We start from the raw sequence: 19,645 nt of genomic DNA on the forward strand, positions 1-19,645 counted from the left end.
ATATCGATACATAACCAAAGTTCTTAGCCCCTGCTCCTCTCACTTCACACCTATGACTGTGTGGCTTAATGTGAGGTTATCCATTTTGGGGGCAATAATAGGAAAGCTGAGTATTATTTAAAAAGCTGAGTATTATTTAAATGGAGACGAGCTAGGGAATGGGGAGGTGCAAATGGATCTGGGTGTACTTGTTCACTGATCACTGAAGGCTAACATGCAGATTCAGAAAGCTGTGAAGAAGGCAAATGGCATGTTGGCTTTCATAAAGAGGGGATTGGAGTATAGGAACAGAGACGCCCTTCTGCAGTTGTACAGGGCCCTGGTGAGACCCCACCTGGAGTATTGCATCCAGTTCTGGTCTCCAATTTTGAGGAAGGACATACTAGCTATAGAGGATGTGCAGCGCAGATTTACAAGGTTAGTTCCAGGGATGGCGGGGTTGGCATATGCTGAAAGGCTAGAAAAACTGGACTTGTATCCGATGGAGTTTAGAAGGATGAGGGGGGACATGATTGAGGTATACAAAATCATCAGGGGGATAGACAAGGTGAAGTCTGATTACTTGTTCCCAATGATGGGGGAGACGAGGACTAGAGGGCATAGTTTAAGAATACAGGGTAGGCCCTTTAGGACGGAGATGAGAAAACATTTTTTTACCCAGAGAAGTGTGAATCTGGAATGCTCTGCCACAGAGGGTGGTAGAGGCAGATTCACTGATTATGTTCAAAAGAGAGTTAGATAAGACTCTAGTGGGCAAAGGAGTTAAGGGTTATGGGGATAAGGCTGGAAAGGGGTACTGATAGTAGTGATCAGCCATGATCTGTAAAATGGCGGTGCTGGCTCGACAGGCCGAAGGGCCTACTCCAGCTCCTATTGTCCATTGTCTAATCTGCAAATTTGGTGACGATACCCAGCATTGCAGGAGGGAGATTGAAAATTTTGCCAAATGGTGTACCAACAACAACCTTTCACTCAATATCACCAAATCCAAGGAGGTGATTGTGGACGTTAGGGAAAACCAAAGATATACGATCCAGTGATCATTGTGGGATCAGAGGGGAAGTGGGTGGGCAAATTTAAATGCCTAGGAGTCACCATCTCACAGGACTTTTCTTGGACCCAACAACACTAATCTTGAAGAAAGCGCATCAGCTCAGGAGTTTGTTGAGGTTTGGTATGTCATCGGAAACCTGGGCAAATTCTACAGGTGTGTGGTGTGGAAACTGTGTTGACCAGCTACATCAAGTATCAATACCTGAGGGAACCAATATCGCAGAGCAGAAAGCCATGGAAAAGGTAATGGGCACAGTCTAGAACATCACCGGCAAAACCCTCCCCTCCAAGAATGTATAGATTGGGCACTACTGTCGGAGAACAAAAGCGATCATTAAGATTGAAATCGTAAATTAAAATTGGTTGGCACGATTGGCATAGTGATTAGCGCAAGGCCGTTACAGTGCCAGCAATTGGGACTGGACCTGGGTTTGAATCCCACGTTGTTTCTAAGGTGTCTGTGTGGGTTTTCTCTGAGGGATCCGGTTTCCTCCCACCGTTCCAAAAAAAACCTTACCGGGGTGTAGGTTAATGGGGTGTAAATTGGGCGGCACAGACTTGTAGGGCCGAATTTGCCTGTTACAGTGCTGTGTGTCTAATTTTTGTTTTAATTAAAGGATCCACACAACCCAGGACATGCTGTTTTCTCAGTACTGTCATCAAGAAAGAGGTGTAGATGCCACAAGTCTTATACCACCAGGTTCAGGAAGAGCTGGTACCCTCTACCATCAGACTCCTCAACAACAGACTCAGTCACTACTTTGCACATTATTTATTATTGAATATTTATATTTTCTGTATTTACAGTCAGTTGGTTTACATTTCTGTCTTTGATTACATTTCCCATTGTCCTGCATAGCCTTCCATAGCTCTCCATGTGCCTATGAAATTTCTCTTAACTGTCAAATTTGAGCCCACGTTCACTTCAGCTGGCAACTCATTCCACACTCTCACGCCTCTCTGGTGAAGAAGTTTCCCCCTAATATTTCCTTTTAACATTTCACTTTTTACCCTTAACCTATGTCCTCTTGTTCTGGAAAAAGTCTGCTTGCATTTACTCTATCAATATCCCTCATAATTTTGTATACCTCTATCAGATCTCCCCTCATTCTCCGATGCTCCAGGGAATAAAGTCCTAACCTGTTTGACCTTTCTCTGTATTTCGGCTCCTCAAGTCCCAGTACTGTCCTTGTAAATCTTCTCTGCACTCTTAATAGGCGTTTTATGCTGCAGCGCCTGGGCAGCCGTCCAGGGACCCAGGTATGATTAGTGGACTAAAGGTGCTTCCAGTGACAGCCAGCCAATCTGACATTCCCCCCACCCCCGATTAAGGCAGACACTTCAGCACTGACATCACAGGAATAATCGGGTCGGCCATTTTATTTTCAAGCCACCAGTGGATGGGACCTAGGTAAGTTTAACTGGGTTGCCTGACTACATCTGAGGTAGGGCAGGGACCCAGTTGATTTTGGAGCCCGCTGACTGGGTTGGATCCTTGCAAGCTGCCTTGTGAGTGGGCGCTAACTGGGAAAATTGCCCAGTTAACCCCATTTTACAAGGCATCTTTCCTATAGTTAGGTGATCAAAACTGTACACAATACTCCAAATTTGGCTTTGCCATAACTTCCCATCTCCGATATTTATAAAAGCCAGCATGCCAAAAGCTCTCAATAAAATCCTATCTATCTATGATGCCTCTAAATGATTAATGTTAGATGGCAGTGAATTGCTTTGTAAATTGAATGGCCGAAGAGTTTGGTCTCATCCAGCTTCCTTGATGTCAGTCCCATGCCAACATAATTGATTCAATGCTGCTCTGTGGATTGGCCTTGAAAACCATCAGATGTCATGCCACCAGCCCTGGGTAGAGGTACTGGGGATTAGCCAGCATTATTGACCTTGCTAATAATGTCAACATCTCTGGCACAGCTCAAGCAGTGATTCAATAATATCTGTGATTATGGAAAAGAATTAAGGCAGAGGAATGTCCGATATCATTGAGTCTTATGGAAGCAGGACCACAGTTTGTCTGTGGCAGAAATGCACCCATCTACTGTGGTCCCACTTGTGTGCATTAGGCCTGTACCCTGCCAATTCATTTCTATCCATGGAGTTATCCAAGTGTTTATTAAAGGAAGTGAACATAACCTGCCTCTATCACTTTGGCAGCTCATTCCAAGCCCACCTTCCTCTGAGTGAAAAACTGTTCCGTCTCTTCTACATCCCACCCTCTCACCTTATAGTTGTGTCCTCTCGCGTTGGTTTAATTTATTTATTTTTACTGTAAAAATTTTACAGTCTGCATTGTCCTTGCACTTTGTTGCCTGGCAGGCTTATAACTGTCTGAGTTTTACTGGATTTTGTGAGTGATTGCTCACTTAGGTGCCACCAGTCTAATTGGAAGTCTGATTTACAGTGAGATTTTTGCTTTGTATCAGACTGCTTAAGATGCATGTGGTGTAGTGCGTGCGGTGGTCTGTCTGAGCCTCAGTGCAATATGTATTGAGTTGTCCTTCCCACTGCGCTGTCAGATATCTTCAGTCTATCACAGGCTTGCTCAATCCTCAGATGACTCCGTTTAGTTCCAGCAGACAGGGCAGGCATGCTGGGCTGGAGCTGCCATTGAAACTGCGGCCAGTATCCCACCTGCAAATACCCTATGGTACCATCCCTGGTGAGCTGCATCCAGATCACTTGGTGCTAGCGAAGCATGGTGAAATTTTGCAAGGGTTAGATGAACCATTCACCTCCATCAGCAACCTCGAATCAAACCATCCCGAAGCCTTGTTCATTGTTGCCGGAGACTCGGATCAAGCTGACCTCGGGCACCTGCCCCACCAGAGTCCACGATGCCCTCGACTTCTGTGACACCACAATCAAGAATGTGTATTGCTCCATCTCATTGCCACATTTTTAAAAATTTAGACATGCAACACGGTGACAGACCATTTTGGTCCATGAGTTTGTGCCACCCAGTTATAACAAATTAACCTACAACCCTGGTACGTTTCAAATGGTGGGAAGAAACCGGAGTCCCTGGGGTAAACACTCACAGGCACAGGGAGAACAGACAATGTGGGATTTCATCCCTGGTCCCGATCACTGGTACTGTAATGGTGTTGTGCTAACTTCTACACCAAACACACCACCCCTTTTTTTTAGACCACCAAGCTAGGCTTCTCTGACCTGCTCACCAGCAAATGCTGAAAGATGGTGAGAGCTGGAGGTCACAGATCCAAGGAAATGGAAGACATCTTGTGTGCTCAGTCTGCTGCAAAAGGAAGGACCTCTAAGTGGCCAAACATTCCAATTCCACGCGTCTTTATTACATTGGCATGTCTTTTCCATCATTGCATGATAAAAGCATGAAAAGAGAGTCAAATACGACAGAACTTTCCCAAAACCCTGGTGTCAATTTTACCAATGCACTCTCCTCACTGTTTCATTGCTGTCCACATTTTTTTTGCTCCATTACTCACTGCATCCTGTGATGTCTCATTATCCATAGGCAATATCCAATTCAGTGTACCTCATTATACCTTGCAATCAGGTCGCTGTGGGTTCGATACCTACTGCAGAAACTTGTGCGTGAAATTCCAGACTGTTACTCGATAGTTTTAGATTTAAATTTCAGATTTATTATCGGGGTACATACATGACATCACATAGAACCCTGAGATTCTTTCACCTGTGGATGATGCAGAATTTACTACTTATTGGCAGTGCAAAAAAAATGTACTCAATGTATACATGTAAACAAATAAAGAAATGTAAACAAACTGTGCAATATAGAGAGAATTTTAAAAAAATCAATTAAGTGCACAAGTAAGAGTCCTTAAATGAGTCTTTGATTGAGTTTGTTGCTGAGGAGTCTGATGGTGGAGGGGTAGCAGCTGTTCCTGAACCTGCTGGTGCGAGACTTGTGGCACTATACCTCTTTCCTGATGGCAGCAGCAAGAACCCAGCATGTGCTGGTTGATATGGGTCTTTGATGATTGCTGCTGCTCTCTGACAGCAGAGTTCCCTGTAGATGTTTTTCTTGTGATGTCCTGGGCTGTGTCCACTACCTTTTGCAGGGCTTTACACTCAGGGATATTGGTGTCCCCATACCAGAATGTGATGCAGCCGGTCAGCACACTTTCCACCACACATCTAGAAATTTGTCAGGGATTCTGGTGTAATAACAATTCTTCACAAACTCCTGAGGAAGTAGAGGCGCTGACGTGCTTTTTTCACAATAACTTTAGCGTGTTGGGTCCAGGAAAGATCCTCCAAGATATTGACTCCCAAGAACTTACATTTACTCACCCTCTCCACCTTTGATCTCCCAATGATCACTGGATTATACATCTCTGGTTTTCCCTTCATCAAGTCAACAATTAGCTCCTTAGTTTTGGTGATATTGAGTGCAAGATTGTTCTTGATGCACCATTAAGCCAAGTTTTCAATTTCCATCCTGTATACTGACTCATCATTTTTCTTTATACAGCCCACTAATGTGATATCGTCGGCGAATTTATAGAAGGTGTTATTGTGCCTAGCCACACAGTCGGAGGTGTAAAAGGAGTAGAGCAGGTGTCTAAGAAAGTAGGCCTGTCGTGCTCCAGTACTAATGGAGATCGTGACAGAGAAGTTCTTACCATCCCTCCCTGTTTGTGGTCTGGAGGTGAGGAAATCCAGAATCCAGTTACACAATGGGATGTTGAGTCCCAGGTCTTGGAGTTTGCTGATCAGTTTTGAGGGGATGGTAGTGTTAAATGCCAAAGTGTAGTCGATAAAGAGCATCCTGATGAATGCATCTTTACTGTCCAGGTGTTCCAGGGCTTTGTGTAGAGCCAGTGAGATGGCATCCACTGTAGACATGTTGCTATGATCGGATAATTGGAACTTATCCATTGCGCTATCAGGCAGGAGCTGATATGCTTCAACACCAGCCGTTCTAAACACTTCGTCATTGTTTTTTTTTTAAATTATTTTTCACACTATGAACCATATTAACCAAAATACACATAAACATTTCCCTCTTGAATATACACAGTGTCATTTTCTCCCTTTTTTCCCCCTCCCTACCCACTAAATGTTCAACATATACAATACAATAAACCCATTAAACAATGTCATCACACAATAAAAATAAATAAGAAAATTGTGTCATCTACTTTTACACACTGGGTCAGTTCATTTCGTCTTCTTCTCATTCTGTCATTTTAGGGGGTGGAGGTGCGGTAGGCCCTCTCTGTTGTGTTCCATGTTCAGTTCCCAAATTTGTTCGAATACTGTGACGTTATTTTTTAAATTATATGTTATTTTTTCCAATGGAATACATTTATTCATTTCTGTACATTGCTGTACTCTCAGGCTATCTTCTGATTTCCAAGTTAACATTATACATTTTTTTGCCACAGCTAAGGCTATCATAATAAATCTTTTTTGCACTTCATCCAGTTTGAGGCCTAATTCTTTACTTCTTATATTACTTAGAAGAAAGATCTCGGGATTTTTTGGTATGTTACTTTTTGTGATTTTATTTAATACCTGATTTAGATCTTCCCAAAACTTTTTCACTTTCTCACATGCCTAGATTGCATGTACTGTTGTTCCCGTTTTCTTACAGTGAAAACATCTATCTGATAATGTTGGATCCCATTTATTTAACTTTTGGGGCATGGTATATAGCCTGTGTAACCAATTATATCATGCGTAACCTCGTGTTTATTGTATTTCTCATAGTTCCGGAGCATAGCTTTTCCCATTTTTCATTTTTTATATTTATGTTTAAATCTTGTTCCCACTTTTGTTGGGTTTACAGCTTATTTCATCGTTCTCTTTCTCTTGCAGCTTGATGTACATGTTTGTTATAAATCTTTTAATTATCATTATGTCTGTAATCACATATTCAAAGCTGCTTCCTTTTGGTAACTTCAGCCTGCTTCCCAATTTGTCCTTCAAGTAGGTTTTCAGTTGGTGGTATGCAAACATTGTACCTTGAGTTATACCATATTTGTACTTCATTTGTTCAAAAGATAATAAATTATTTCCCAAAAAACAATTTTCTATTCTTTTGATCCCTTTTCTCTCCCATTCTCTAAAAGAAAGGTTATCTATTGTGAAAGGGATCAGTTGATTTTGCGTCAATAATAATTTTGGTAGTTGGTAATTTGTTTTTTTCCTTTCTACCTGAATCTTATTCCGAGTGTTCTACTTGAACACTTCGTCATTGTTGATGTAAGTGCTACTTGTCAATAGTCATGAAGGGAGGTTACTACAGTCATCTTGGACACCCAAGAAAAGAGACAGCTGTTTGAAACAGGTGGTATCACGCTGCTGAAGTGAGATATTGAAGATATCCGTGGATACCTTGGTAAGTTGATCAGCACAGATTTTTAATATTCGGCCAGGTATTCCATTTGGCCTGGATCCTTTCCTCAGACTCACTCTCCCTAAGACAGCTTGCACATCATCCTCCAATACGGTGGGATCACCAGGGGACGTGGGGGGGCAGAGGGGTGGTTTTTCCCTGTTGAGTTTCTCTGGGAGCAAAGCTTTGCCATCTGCTACTTCCCAGCATGGTAGTGGGCGTTTTGGCCCATCCTGTCCATGTCTATCAGCCCCCTCTCCCAGCTCTTGGCCTATAGCCTTCCATAATTTTTATAAAATTTTTAAATTAAATTTAAATTTTTAATTATTCAAATATTTAGACATACAGCATGGAAACACGAGCATGTGCCGCCCAATTAACTTATAACTCCTGGTACGTTTTGAACCAGAGACCCCAGTGAAAACCCACGCAGACATGGGGAGAGCGTACAAACTCCTTACAGACAGCGTGGGATTTGAACCCCGGTCCCGATCGCTGGCGCTGTAACATTGTTGCAATTACCGTGCTGCTCTGCATTGTGCCTATTTTTGCTTGTACTTGTCGTAGGGCCCAGGCCCGAAACATTGGGTCTCCTTTACTTCCACTAGATGCTGTATGAACTGTTGAGTTTCTCCAGCACCTTTGTGTACTGCTCTGCTGTGAATCGCATCTCTCCTCACGTCTTCCTTGGAGCAATGTTCTGAGCGTAGCTTTCTCCGCCACGGCCTTGGGCAGTGTGATTCACAGTTTAACCACCCTCAAGGTGTTTTTTTTCTCTCTCAATTCCTTTCAAATTTGTATGCCTGAAATCTATTGCCAGTTACAGGAACTCCTGCTGAGTCTCCCATTGTCTATTCCACCAACGCCCCTCGAAATGTGAAATACCTCAGTCACCGCACCATGAGTGAGTTTCACCAAGGTTTTCCTTCATTCCAAGGAAAGCAAATGCAGCCTGTCAAGTCACTTCTCGTGATTGACTCTCCATCCCAGGCAATGGCCTGGTGTCTCTGTGCCCTCGGCAGTGCATTCATCCCCCTCTATGGTATGGTGTTCAGAACTACACACAGTGCCATCACCTCCTGCTCTTTAGTATTAGCATCTGGCTGAGGAAGGCAAGCAACCCAAATGCTTTTTTAACCACTCTGCTGCTATCTTCAGGAAAGCTTGCACATGCTCCCCAAAATTTCTCTGCTCTGCAGTATTCCCTAGACCCCCATCATTCATTGTATTCATTCTTACCCTTATTCACCCCATCCCCTCCATTATGCATTGTTTTGTTTTGAAAGATTAAGTTCCATCTTCAGTTGCTCTGATCATCTTATTAAATCATCAGTATTAATTTGTAGTCTAAGACTACCCTCCTCCTATCAACAGCACCAATCTTCCTTGACATCTGCAGGCAGCCTAACCGCATGGCCTGTTCTGACATCCACATCCAAATACTTGGGGTTCCAGCTTGCAGCTCCCCGGCATGCCACATATCATGCGCCTCCAACCATCACCCTCCTGTCTATTACTGAGACAGTTTTGGATCCATTTTGTTACATTACCTCAAGCCAACAATGAGTGGCTAGAGAGCGGTTCAGCCAGCATCCTTGGGGAGAAATGGGCAATTAACATTTTTTGCTGGGACCTTTATGAAGATCAAGTTCCCACCTGAAATGTTGTACTCACAGATGCTGCCTGACCCACTGAGTCCCTCCAGCAGTTCAATATTTGCTCGAGATTCCAGCATCTGTAGTCTTTGTGTTTCTCAATTGTCAAATTACCCTGTCTTCTTTCAATCACATCCCTTCCCCACCAGAACAATTGGTGTTCTTTCGAAATTCACTCTGGCTTTATCATGACTGGAATCTTGGTTCTTGTTCCCTCCTCCCACCACAGATGATGTAGGTGCTCCCAAGGTTTCAGTTTGAATTTGGACCTGGATGGCTGTTGAGGTGAAAGTCTTCGCATAAAGGGGAATGGATCTCTGGAATTCTTCCCAAATGAATGGAAACTCTGGAGTCATTGATAGATTTCTTGTTGGATTCAAATATTATCGGATGAGACAGAAAGTTGGTAACTTAGGCAGAGGTGCAGGGCAGACCTGATGTTATTGAATGTGATATAGGAGTCTTGTTTCAGTGAGAGTGGGAAGGGGTGCAGGAGTGATACTTCAAGGGACTTGAACCTAACGAGGTGTTCACCTGGGAAGAAAGGTGTGCATGTTTCTCAAGGCCTCTGTCCACCGAGCTAGAACATGGGACTGGTGAGGTGTTGCTGGAGGCCAGAGTAAGATAGCTGGATGTTTTCTTGAGAAGTGTTGGATTAGTTTCAGGCAAATTATTTCTTTGAAAGTTTTACTGGATTTGCTTTTGGAGAACCTCTGGTACAACAACAAATTGCATTCCATTTCCCACTATGAGGTGATTGTCCCCTCGCTCTGAATGCCATTGAGCAGATCTCCACAGCATGTTCCATCCCTGATGCAGCCTGAATACTGACAGGTGCATGCTCCAGCTACCACATCAAGTCTCTGCTGTGAATGGCAATTTCTCTGTGGAGGCAATAACAACCACCTCCCAATGGCCAACCATTTTAATTCCACACACCATTCCCACATCAACATGTCTATTCGCAGCCTCATGGCACTGCAGACTCAGGCGACCCGCAAGTTGGAGGAACAGTACTTAATATTCCATATGGGAACTCTAACCAGATAGCAACTTCTCCAGTTTCACTACCCAAGTCTCTCTCTTTCCCTGTCCCTCTGTTTCCTTTTCCACAGCTCCCCACCCCTTCCCTTCTCTCTATTCAGAGAAATTCTTCTGCTGCTTTTGCTTCTCAGGCTTTTCCCCTCCCCACCCATATCTACCTGTGACCTCTTACCTGTTGGTCTCTGCCCCTTTTTCTCCTCTCCTTCCCATACCTTTTTATTCAGGTACCTGCCTGTTTTTGCTTGTACTTTATGAAGGGGCCAGGCTTAAAACTTTTGTTTCCCCTTTACTTCCCCTGGATGCTGCGTGACCTGCTAAGTTTCTACAGCACCTTTGTATATAGCTCTGCTATAAATTGTCTCTCTCCTGTTTGGATCTTTACAGATGAGTACTATGCCAGGGCTACCCACCCGCCCTTGTTTCTACGACATTGATCTTGATTCTGCTTCGGAGCAGGTGCAGGGATTGTTCTGAAAGCAACAGCTCTTGGATATCAGGTACAAATATTCTTATTCACTCTTTACCTGACAGTGCAACATATATTTCCCTTTGTGTGAAGAATACTCGTATTATCCATCTTCAGCAGCCTGAGTCACTTGAGCACAATGGACCATGCTGAATTCAACAATTACAGATAGCCACCTTTTTCCAGTTTGTGTCAGAACTGGCCTGTCTGATGGAAGAACGTCCACCATAAAATTAACTCAGCTTAGACTGACCCCACATATTCTGTGCAATTCCAGGGTTCCCTTTGTGTTTTGAATGCCGAGCAACTGCTGTGTTCTGCATCTCACTGTTCCAGCATGGGATTTTTCTTTCTGTCTTCACACTGCCTCTATCCATCACCCATAGAACACGACAGAGCAGAAACAAGCCTCTAAGCCCTTCTAGTGTGTGGCAAACTATTGTGCCTGGTTCCACTAACCTGCATCCAGTCCACACCTGACCAGATTTTTCTTAACGGTCAAAATTGAGCCTGCATTCACCACTTCAACTGCCATTTGGTTCCATACTCTTGAGAAGTTATAGGAAGAAGTTCCACCAAATGATCCCTTTAAAACTTATCCCCTTTCACCTTTAACCAGTGTCCTCTAGTTTTTTATCTTTCCTAACCTCAAAAGCTTGATTGCATTTACTCTATCTACACCCATCATAACTTTGAATACTTTTATCAAATCTCCCACATTCTTCTATGCTCCAGATAAGTCCTAACCTGTTTAACCTTTCCCTGTAACTCAGTTCATGAAGTCCTGGCAACATCCTTGTAAATCTACTCTACATTCTTTCAATCTTATTGATATCTTTCCCAAGGTTAGGTGTCCATTCAATACTCCAAATCTGGCCTCACCAATGTCTTGTACAACCTCGTCATAATATCCCAACTCTTGTACTTATTACTTTGATATATGAAGGGCAATGTGCCAAAAGCTCTCTTTACAACCCTACCTACCTCTGATGCTATTTTCAGGGAACTATGTATCTATGGCCAAGTCCCTGTGTTCTACCACACTCCTCAGTACCCTAACATTTACCATGTATGTCTTACTCTCCTTTTACTCTTAATGTATGTATAGATTTTCCCAATGTCTCTTGAAAACCAAGGTTCCCTATTCCTGTTAACTTTGCCTTTAATCCTGACAGGAACAGACAAACTCTGCAATGTTAAAATTTCACCTTTGAAGGTCTTCTACTTTCCTCACACATCCTTGCCAGAAAACAACTTGGCCAAGTCCACACATTCTGGATCCTTTTTCGTTTCCTCAAAATTGCCCTTTCTCCAATTTAGAATCTCAACCCGATGCCCAGACCTATCCTTCTCCATAATTAACTTGAAACTAATAACATTATGGTCACTGGACCCAAAATGTTCCCCGACACGTACTTCTGTCACCTGTCCTGTATCATTCCCTAATAGGAGATATTACTCTAGCTAGTTAGTATCCTTGGACTTGTAACATCGTGTCACTCAACACCTCTTCCTGCCCAACACTGGCAGAGAATCCACGGACAAATCAACTAAACAGCTTTCTCCTGAGGGGAGACTGACGGGTTAAATGAAAGCAGAAGTCCTCACTTAAGGTGAAAAATTTGAGGTGTGATCCATCTCAGCTTCTTAACAAAATTACCTGGGAGAAGACGAAGTGAAGCATTCCTGACTCCCCCACCCGGGGAGAAAAAAAAGAGGCAAAAATCCGTGCGGGTCAGGTCATTCCTGTGTTTGAAGGACATGTGAGCTGAGGGTCAGACTGTGGCTTGCAGGCCTCGGGTGGCAGGAAATGAGGGATGTCCAGTCACGACTGGTGGGTTTGAATGGCCTCCTCATGTTCCTGGAGTGGAAAAACACTCTCAAGTCATTTTTTTGGTTCTAGATTTCCATCCCCTGTTTTTTTAAACACTGCTTCGGTCTGCTGATCACCACCTAGGTTTCAGTTCCTGAAGGATGCAGGTCAGATGCACAATGCTGTCCCTGATCAAACATGAAGCAGAAGCATGATGAGCAAGGCTGAACTGTGGGGTGTGGTGCCAATGCCCTACTCCCATTTTACCTCGGGTAATGGTGAACTCGATTTATTCCTCTACTGCATGTTAGTAGCTCTCTTACACTGTCATTGATTGATCTGCTTTTGATTCATGTGGAAAATATTGCCCTTCATTCCATCGCATGCAAATGCAGTCTGCAAGTTCCCATGTAGAAAAGTGAGATGTCCGACCTGCACAATGCACAGACTTGCTGGAGAAACTCAGCAGGTCATGCAGCATCGACAAGAAGTAAAAGGTGACTAATATTTCGGGTCTGGCCCCTTCGTCATGTATATATATAAATATTGTTTGACAAGCCAGGAATGCACAATGCAAAACAAACTCCATTCTTTCTGACTCTGCTCCCTGTTTTATATATGCCATGCAATTCCTTCCCTTGCAAAGGAACACCTGCTCGAGGCATTGTGGTCGAAGAATTATTTACGATTTCCAGAACAATTGCCTTTCAAGTTGTTCCTCATTCCGGCTCAGCTGAGGTGAGAAAAATATGGCATATTGCCACAGTCTAGGCAGAGTTTACTATGACATCATGTTAAGATGCCATATGACCTCCAAAAAGGTATGGGGGTTGTAGGTTAATTGGTGTATTTGGGCAGCACAGACCCATGGGCTGGAAGCTCCTGTTGCTTCATCTTATGAAGCAGTCCCTTGGGGTCGAGGATGATTCACTTCACTCCACTTCCCTGGGTTTGGGTGTGATTACCGAGAATCTGCAGACTCTGCTGGAGGTGAAGCTCAAGCAGATGGGTCAGTTTGATTGACGCTCCTTCAGTTTTCATTTGGCCTCTGTCAACCTCCATCAGCAGAAAGCTCTGTCTTGTTGCTTTCCCATTGCTTCTCTGCCAATATTCAGTAGGGCTGAGCCGGGCGGGGATCCGAAGACCCGGTGAGGAAGCTATTTTCCCTTTAGGTTGTTTTGAGGATGTCAACCGTGCAATTTGAGCTTGGAAATGTGTATTTTGGAAAGAGAATGCAGACAAGGTGGCTGTCCCATCCGACCTGAATGAGTGTCTTGGAGAAGACACTGAGTTCACCTGGAGAAACAAACTGCAGAGCCTGGGAGCTGGAGGGACTCTGCGGTTCAGGCAGCATCTATGGAGAGAAATGGTCAGTCAACGTCTCAGGTCCGGACCCCTTGTAGAGGCCAATAAGGATCCCGACCCGAAACATTGACTGACCATTTCTCTCCCTGGATGCTACCTGACCCTTTGAGTCCCTCTAGCTCCAGTTCATTCACCTGTCTGCCCAGCAGATTTGGTGGATTTTGAAGGGATTTTGGCCGGCCCAGATAGGTTAGCTGTTAGCACACCGCTGTTACAGCACCAGCAACCTAGGTTCAAACCTGCCGCTGTCTGTGAGAAGTTTGTACATTCTCCCCGTGCCTATATGTGTTTCCTCCCTCCATTCAAAATGTTCCGAGGTTGTAGGTCAATTGGGTGGTACGAGCTCGTGGGCCGAAAGGGCCTGTTTCTGTGCTGTATATCTCTTTGGATATTATTAAGGATTCTTCAGAGCTTTGAGGTTCCTGCTGTCCATGTCTCCAAGATGTGCTGGATTGCTTTCACCATCAAGACAATGAGGGTGCTGCCAGGTTTGAGGCCTTCTGATTTCACTTGAGAGAATCCTGTGGTGCTGGATGTTACAAGAAGAGGTCAGCTTTGACTGGGATCCCATCTTTGCAGAGGCAAGTGGTTTGCAGCTTGGGAGTAAGTTGCTTGGCCAATCTTTGCCTTCTAGATATTTAGTGCAAGGGCCATCCATTTGTAGACTCCGCTAACAGAAGAAATGATGGGATGCTTGAGGGTTTATTGTCATGTACAAAAGTGTAATCGAGAAATGCCATGACTGTTTTATTTGCTGAAGCTTTCCATTTATGTAAAAGCTATCAACAGAAATTGAGAATAATTAAGACTCTGCAAAAGGAAAAAAAAGGGGAGAGGAAAAAATAAGTTGTGAGTATTGATCATTAGCCAGTAGTGCAAAAAATGTGTTGTGTCGGTAGTTTGTGTGCACTCACACAGCCACCAGCAGCCTCCTGTGTCGCAAACATCAACTGTTCCAGAGTGAAGGTGACAAGGGTTCACTGTTCCTTGTTCATCCTGCAGCTCTGGCATCTTCCAAAGGGAAGGTTGCTGGTGTGGAGTTGGCTTTCAGAATCGGAATTTTGTTTTCATGAATGTGTTATGCAATTCATTGTTTTACAATATTTATATAAAGCACATCACAAAATAAATTTTAAAAATTAGTACAAGAAAGAGAAAAAAACAAAGTCAGGCAGGTCTGCAGTTCATTGGTTATTCAGAAATCTGATGGCAGAGGAGAAGAAGATCTCCTTATGCCTGTGAGTGCTTTATTGTCATGCAAGTGCAACGTACAGATGCAACAAAATTCTTACTTGTTGCAGTCACACGGGTATCCCAGATACACCATCTAAAACCATAAAACTTTTAAATGAACTCAAACGCCAAGTCACAAAAGGAGATGACAAATATCAAAGAAGAGATAAGTATTCACAGTTGCAATTAGTGCAAGAAAAGAAATGACATTTTGGTCATGGCGACAGATTTTTTGGTGGCCCCAGGGTAGTTTAGGGTTAGAGTAGTATAGGCAGGATAACTTCTGGATAAAATCTTTCTTGAATCCAAAGGGGCTAGACTTCATGATTCTGTACTTCAGCAACGGGAGACACTGAAGGAGTATGCAAAAGTGCTGGAAATCAGCGGGTCATGTTTGCCCACCGGAATGAATCACTTTGATTCCACGTCATGTCTGTCTGTGACCTCACGCACTGCTAAGTTGAGGCCACCCACAAATTGGAGGAGCAACACCTTATATTCCATCTCAGCAACTTCCAACCAGACGACATCAGTAGAGACTGCTCCAATTTCTGGTAACCCCCTCCTCGTGTCTCCCTCTTTCCCTATCCCTCTGTCTCCTGGAGGTTTTCTAAATTAGAAAAATTGATGATCATGCTGTTTGGTTTAAGGCTGCCCAGGAGGAATATGATATGCTGTTCCTCAAGTTTACATTTGGCCCCACTCTGACAATGGATGAGACCAAGGACAGACATGTCTCTGTAGGTATGGTTGAGGAGCTGAAATGATTGGCGACAGGAAGCTCAGGTTTAGACCTACGCGCAGCGTAGGTGTTCAGGGAAGTGGACCCCCAATTGGTGTAGAGGAGACCACATCAGGTACACTAAGTGTGGTAGATCAGGTTGGGCAGTGTTCATGTGAAGATCTGCCTCATCTAGAAGGTGTGTCTATGGCCCTGGATGGACGTGAGGGCGGAGATCTAGAGATAGGTTTTTTACTTTCTGTGGTTGCAGCGAGAAGTGCCCAAGGAAGTGGAAGGATGGTGAGAGGAAGGAATGGACCAGGGAGTCTTGAAAGGTGCTTTCACACTACCTGGAAAGCTGGTATATAATCGGCTTTTAACCATTTCACTTTCCTGTGTGAACAGGACCAACACGGTTTGGGGGGGGTCATTTTCATCCCAGTATTGCCCGCCAACGTAGGTAGTATCAGAGCCGAGGCATTTCGCACGTCTACATTTCGTGTAGACGTTTCACTGAACCAGCTTTTCTTGACCCGATCCGACCCAGCTTTAAACACGGGTTGTTGACACGCCAATTTACTGGGATCTCAGTGTGAAAGCAGCTTTGGAGAAACTGAAACCTGCAAAACACGGATTGGGCGAAGAGGGGATGACGTTGCTGATGGTGGGTATGAAGTTGGTGAGCATGTCAGAGAATAATGTGATAGTTGAGGACAAAGGTCAGGTGGAAACTGAGGACTAGAGGAACTGTGTCCCTGTTCTGTTTGCGGGAGGGTGGGTGAGGACATAAGTATGAGAGAGAGAGAGATACAGTTGGGGGTTATCAGTGACACTTTGGGGGGAGGGGTAATCCACAGTTCTTAAAGAAAGAGAACACCTCAGATTTCTTGGAGTGGAAGACCTCATCCTGGGAACAGATAATACAGAGGCGGAGGGACTCTATTTTCTACCTTATCATTCTTCCCATTCCCATCTCACTGCCAAACTAGTTTAAACCCAAGTTCAGGTGATTCCCGTCCTTTCTGTACAGATCGTACCTTCCCGGAAACCCTCTTCAAACTTTTCTTCCATCTCGCAATTTGGAATGGTTTACTATGACAAGATCGTGTTCTATGGCGAGCTCTCCACTGGCCATCGTGTCAGAAGTGCACCAAAGAAGAGGTACAAGGACTGCCTAAAGAAATCTCTTGGTGCCTGCCACATTGAGGCTGATCTTGCCTCAAACCATGCATCTTGGCGCCTCATAGTTCGGCGGGCAGCAACCTCCTTTGAAGAAGACCGCAGAGCCCACCTCACTGACAAAAGACAAAGGAGGAAAAACCCAACACCAACCCACCAATTTTCCCCTGCAACCTCTGCAACCGGACTTGTCAGCCACAAACGAGCCTGCAGCTGACGTGGACATTACCCCTCCATAAATCTTCGTCCGCGAAGCCAAGCCAAAGAAGAAGAGTCTGTATAAATCAGTGTCAAGGTAAACTTTTCATTAAATCAAATCTCTCCAGGTACAAAGTTTGCCTGCAACAGGCTCATCACATAATAAGAGAACACCCCAGAGCTGGTGGGGATATTTTATGTATTGTTTTGCATGAAAGTTAAAAATAGCCCATGGCATTGGATCTAATAATTGGATTTTCTGTGTGCATTCCAGATTACTTAGAAGTATCCTGTCCTGTCTTTTGACGAATAAACACCAACTCTATCTGTCCGCTTTGAACTTATGGGAAGATACCAAACACCTCGATCAAGATTTGTCTTTTGCAATAGATTAGTCCTGAACTTTGAGATGTGACCATTCTGACCTGTTGAACGTCATCCATTCCTATCAATTTATATTTAAGACTTAAGAGTGTATGTGGATTAGAAAAGCGATGCTAAATAACTAAAAATGAGTTGTACTTCATTATTCTGTTAAACTGACACGGATGCAATACTTAGTATCCCAAACATGCTCACCCAGGTATTATATGGCTTTGAAACGCACAAAAAAAAAATCACACTGTTGTTCTGGGGTAAAGGATCTTTGAATCTAAATTTGGCAATGACTCTCTTTCATTGTTAAGCTTGCAGTACTTTGCCAAATAAAAAAACAAGCAAATAATTTGCTCCCCACCCCCTCCCTCACTTCCAGGGAGGACTGAAATTTAGTTTTCTATAAAGTGCTTCAGTATTTGGGAATTTATTCCTTTGAATAACTCAATACCTAATAGCAATGCACATTTTCCTTTTCATTCACAGTACTGGGCCTTACCGGATTCCTGTTACAAGCCTGAAATTAAATTTAAGAACTTTTTTTATTGTATTGTCTGTGAGCCTTAAGTTCTGATGATCATCTTTCAGATTCATTTGAAGAAGATTGTCCCAAGGTTCACAATTTATTATAGGCCAAGTCTGTATAAACAAACGCTTGAACAGTTAACAGTTCATTTTACATGATCTGATCCTTCTCACCAAAGAAGAAAGTTTACAGGATGTATGTGCATGTTTATAATCCTTCCAAGATTGCCTTGTCAAGTGATGAAAGCAGCTTTCGCTTCTACATGAGCAGCTGCCTTGCTGATAGACAGGTGTACTATACATGACCAAGAGGCTGCCTTCACTCTCCCCTCAACTCCGGAAGGAATGGAAAATCTTGGTGGCCAAGCAGATGGCCTCAGGGCTCACTGTTCCCTGATCACATCCAGTACCCTTGACAGCTGGAAGTCAATCGAAAGTGAGTGAAGCTCAGATTTGGGCTGAGGAGGTTCTCATTCCTGGTGAATTAAGTGCCTTTTTCAGCTTGAGGTAGCAACATTTTTGGAGGTTTGTCATTGGCATGGTTGACTTGAACCTAATGTTTACATTGCAAATGTGTACACTTTTCTCTGGCTATTTTCCAATGGTTATTATGAATTAATTGTGTCTTTTTAACCTTCAATTAATTTTCACTGTGTGCAAATTCACAATAATTAAATAATGATGCAACTACTTTTTTGACTTGATTGTACATTATGTGGTTCACACTTGGGTGAGGGAGAATGTGGCTATATTGAAGGTTTCGGATTTTGTCATCCCAAAGCTCTCTGCATCTAGCAAAGTGTAATTAGTGGGGAAAAAAAATCATAAAACAAACTGCAGATGCTGAAAACTTGAGATAAAAGCAGAAAATACTGAAGATACTCAGCAGGTCAGGCAGCTATGGAAAGTGAAATTGATTCAATGTTCCATATTGCAGACCTCTTGTGGACCTGCATCCACCTCGAGTGTTTCCAGCATGTTTTATATGTATTTCAAATGTCCAATATCTGTGGTTAATTTTAAGGCCACATACCAGTTACAGCACAGGAACAGGCCCTTGGTCCACGTGTATGTGCTGAGTACAATGTCCAAATCAAACTAAAACTCTGCTCCTTGCATTTGACCATATCCCTCCATTCCCTTCATCATCTTGAAGCCTCTTAAATGCTACTATTGTATTTGCTTCCACCACTACTTCTGGCAGCCCATTCCAGGCACCCACCACTCTCTGTGCAAAATAAATAAATAGATTGCCCCCCCCACATAGCTCCCTTAAATTTTCCCCCTTCACCTGAAATGCTTTGACAATTTTGCCCTGGGGAAAAGGTTCTTACCCTGACAACACCTCTCTTGGTTCTATAAATCTCAGTCAGGTCCAGAGAGAATAACCCAAGTTTGTCCAACCTCTCCCCATAACTCATACCTACTAATCTAGGAAACATACTGGTAAACTTCTTTGTATCCTTTCCAAAGCCTCCATGTCCTTATTTGCACACAGTATTCCAAGTGTGGCCTCACCAAAATTTAATACCTTTCTTTTGTCCTCAATGCCCTAACTAATGAAGCAAAGCAGACCCTATGCCTTCTTTACTACTGATCTACTTGTGTGGCCACTTTCAATGAGCTGTGGACCTGGACTCCCAGATCTCTCTGCACATCA

At 43.5% G+C, this 19,645-nt stretch overlaps 1 protein-coding gene across 4 annotated transcripts in view; it reads left to right on the top strand.

Annotated features, from left to right (window-relative positions):
- Positions 1–18,668, top strand: part of mthfd1l (methylenetetrahydrofolate dehydrogenase (NADP+ dependent) 1 like) — a 198,225-nt gene extending 179,557 nt beyond the window's left edge. For 2 of the 4 annotated variants that reach the window (XM_069932267.1, XM_069932270.1), the window contains exons 27-28: positions 10,495–10,607; positions 17,360–18,668. In XM_069932267.1, the coding sequence (XP_069788368.1) occupies positions 10,495–10,584 (90 nt within the window). In that variant the 3' untranslated portion in view covers positions 10,585–10,607; positions 17,360–18,668. Of the gene's footprint in view, positions 1–10,494; positions 10,608–13,035; positions 13,128–17,359 lie in introns of all 4 variants that reach the window. The other 2 variants (XR_011355972.1, XM_069932269.1) reach the window with 2 other exon arrangements.
- Positions 18,669–19,645: the final 977 nt, after the last annotated feature.

This window comes from Narcine bancroftii, chromosome 4 (assembly GCF_036971445.1).
Source record: "Narcine bancroftii isolate sNarBan1 chromosome 4, sNarBan1.hap1, whole genome shotgun sequence".
In the NCBI taxonomy this organism is placed as follows: domain Eukaryota; kingdom Metazoa; phylum Chordata; class Chondrichthyes; order Torpediniformes; family Narcinidae; genus Narcine; species Narcine bancroftii.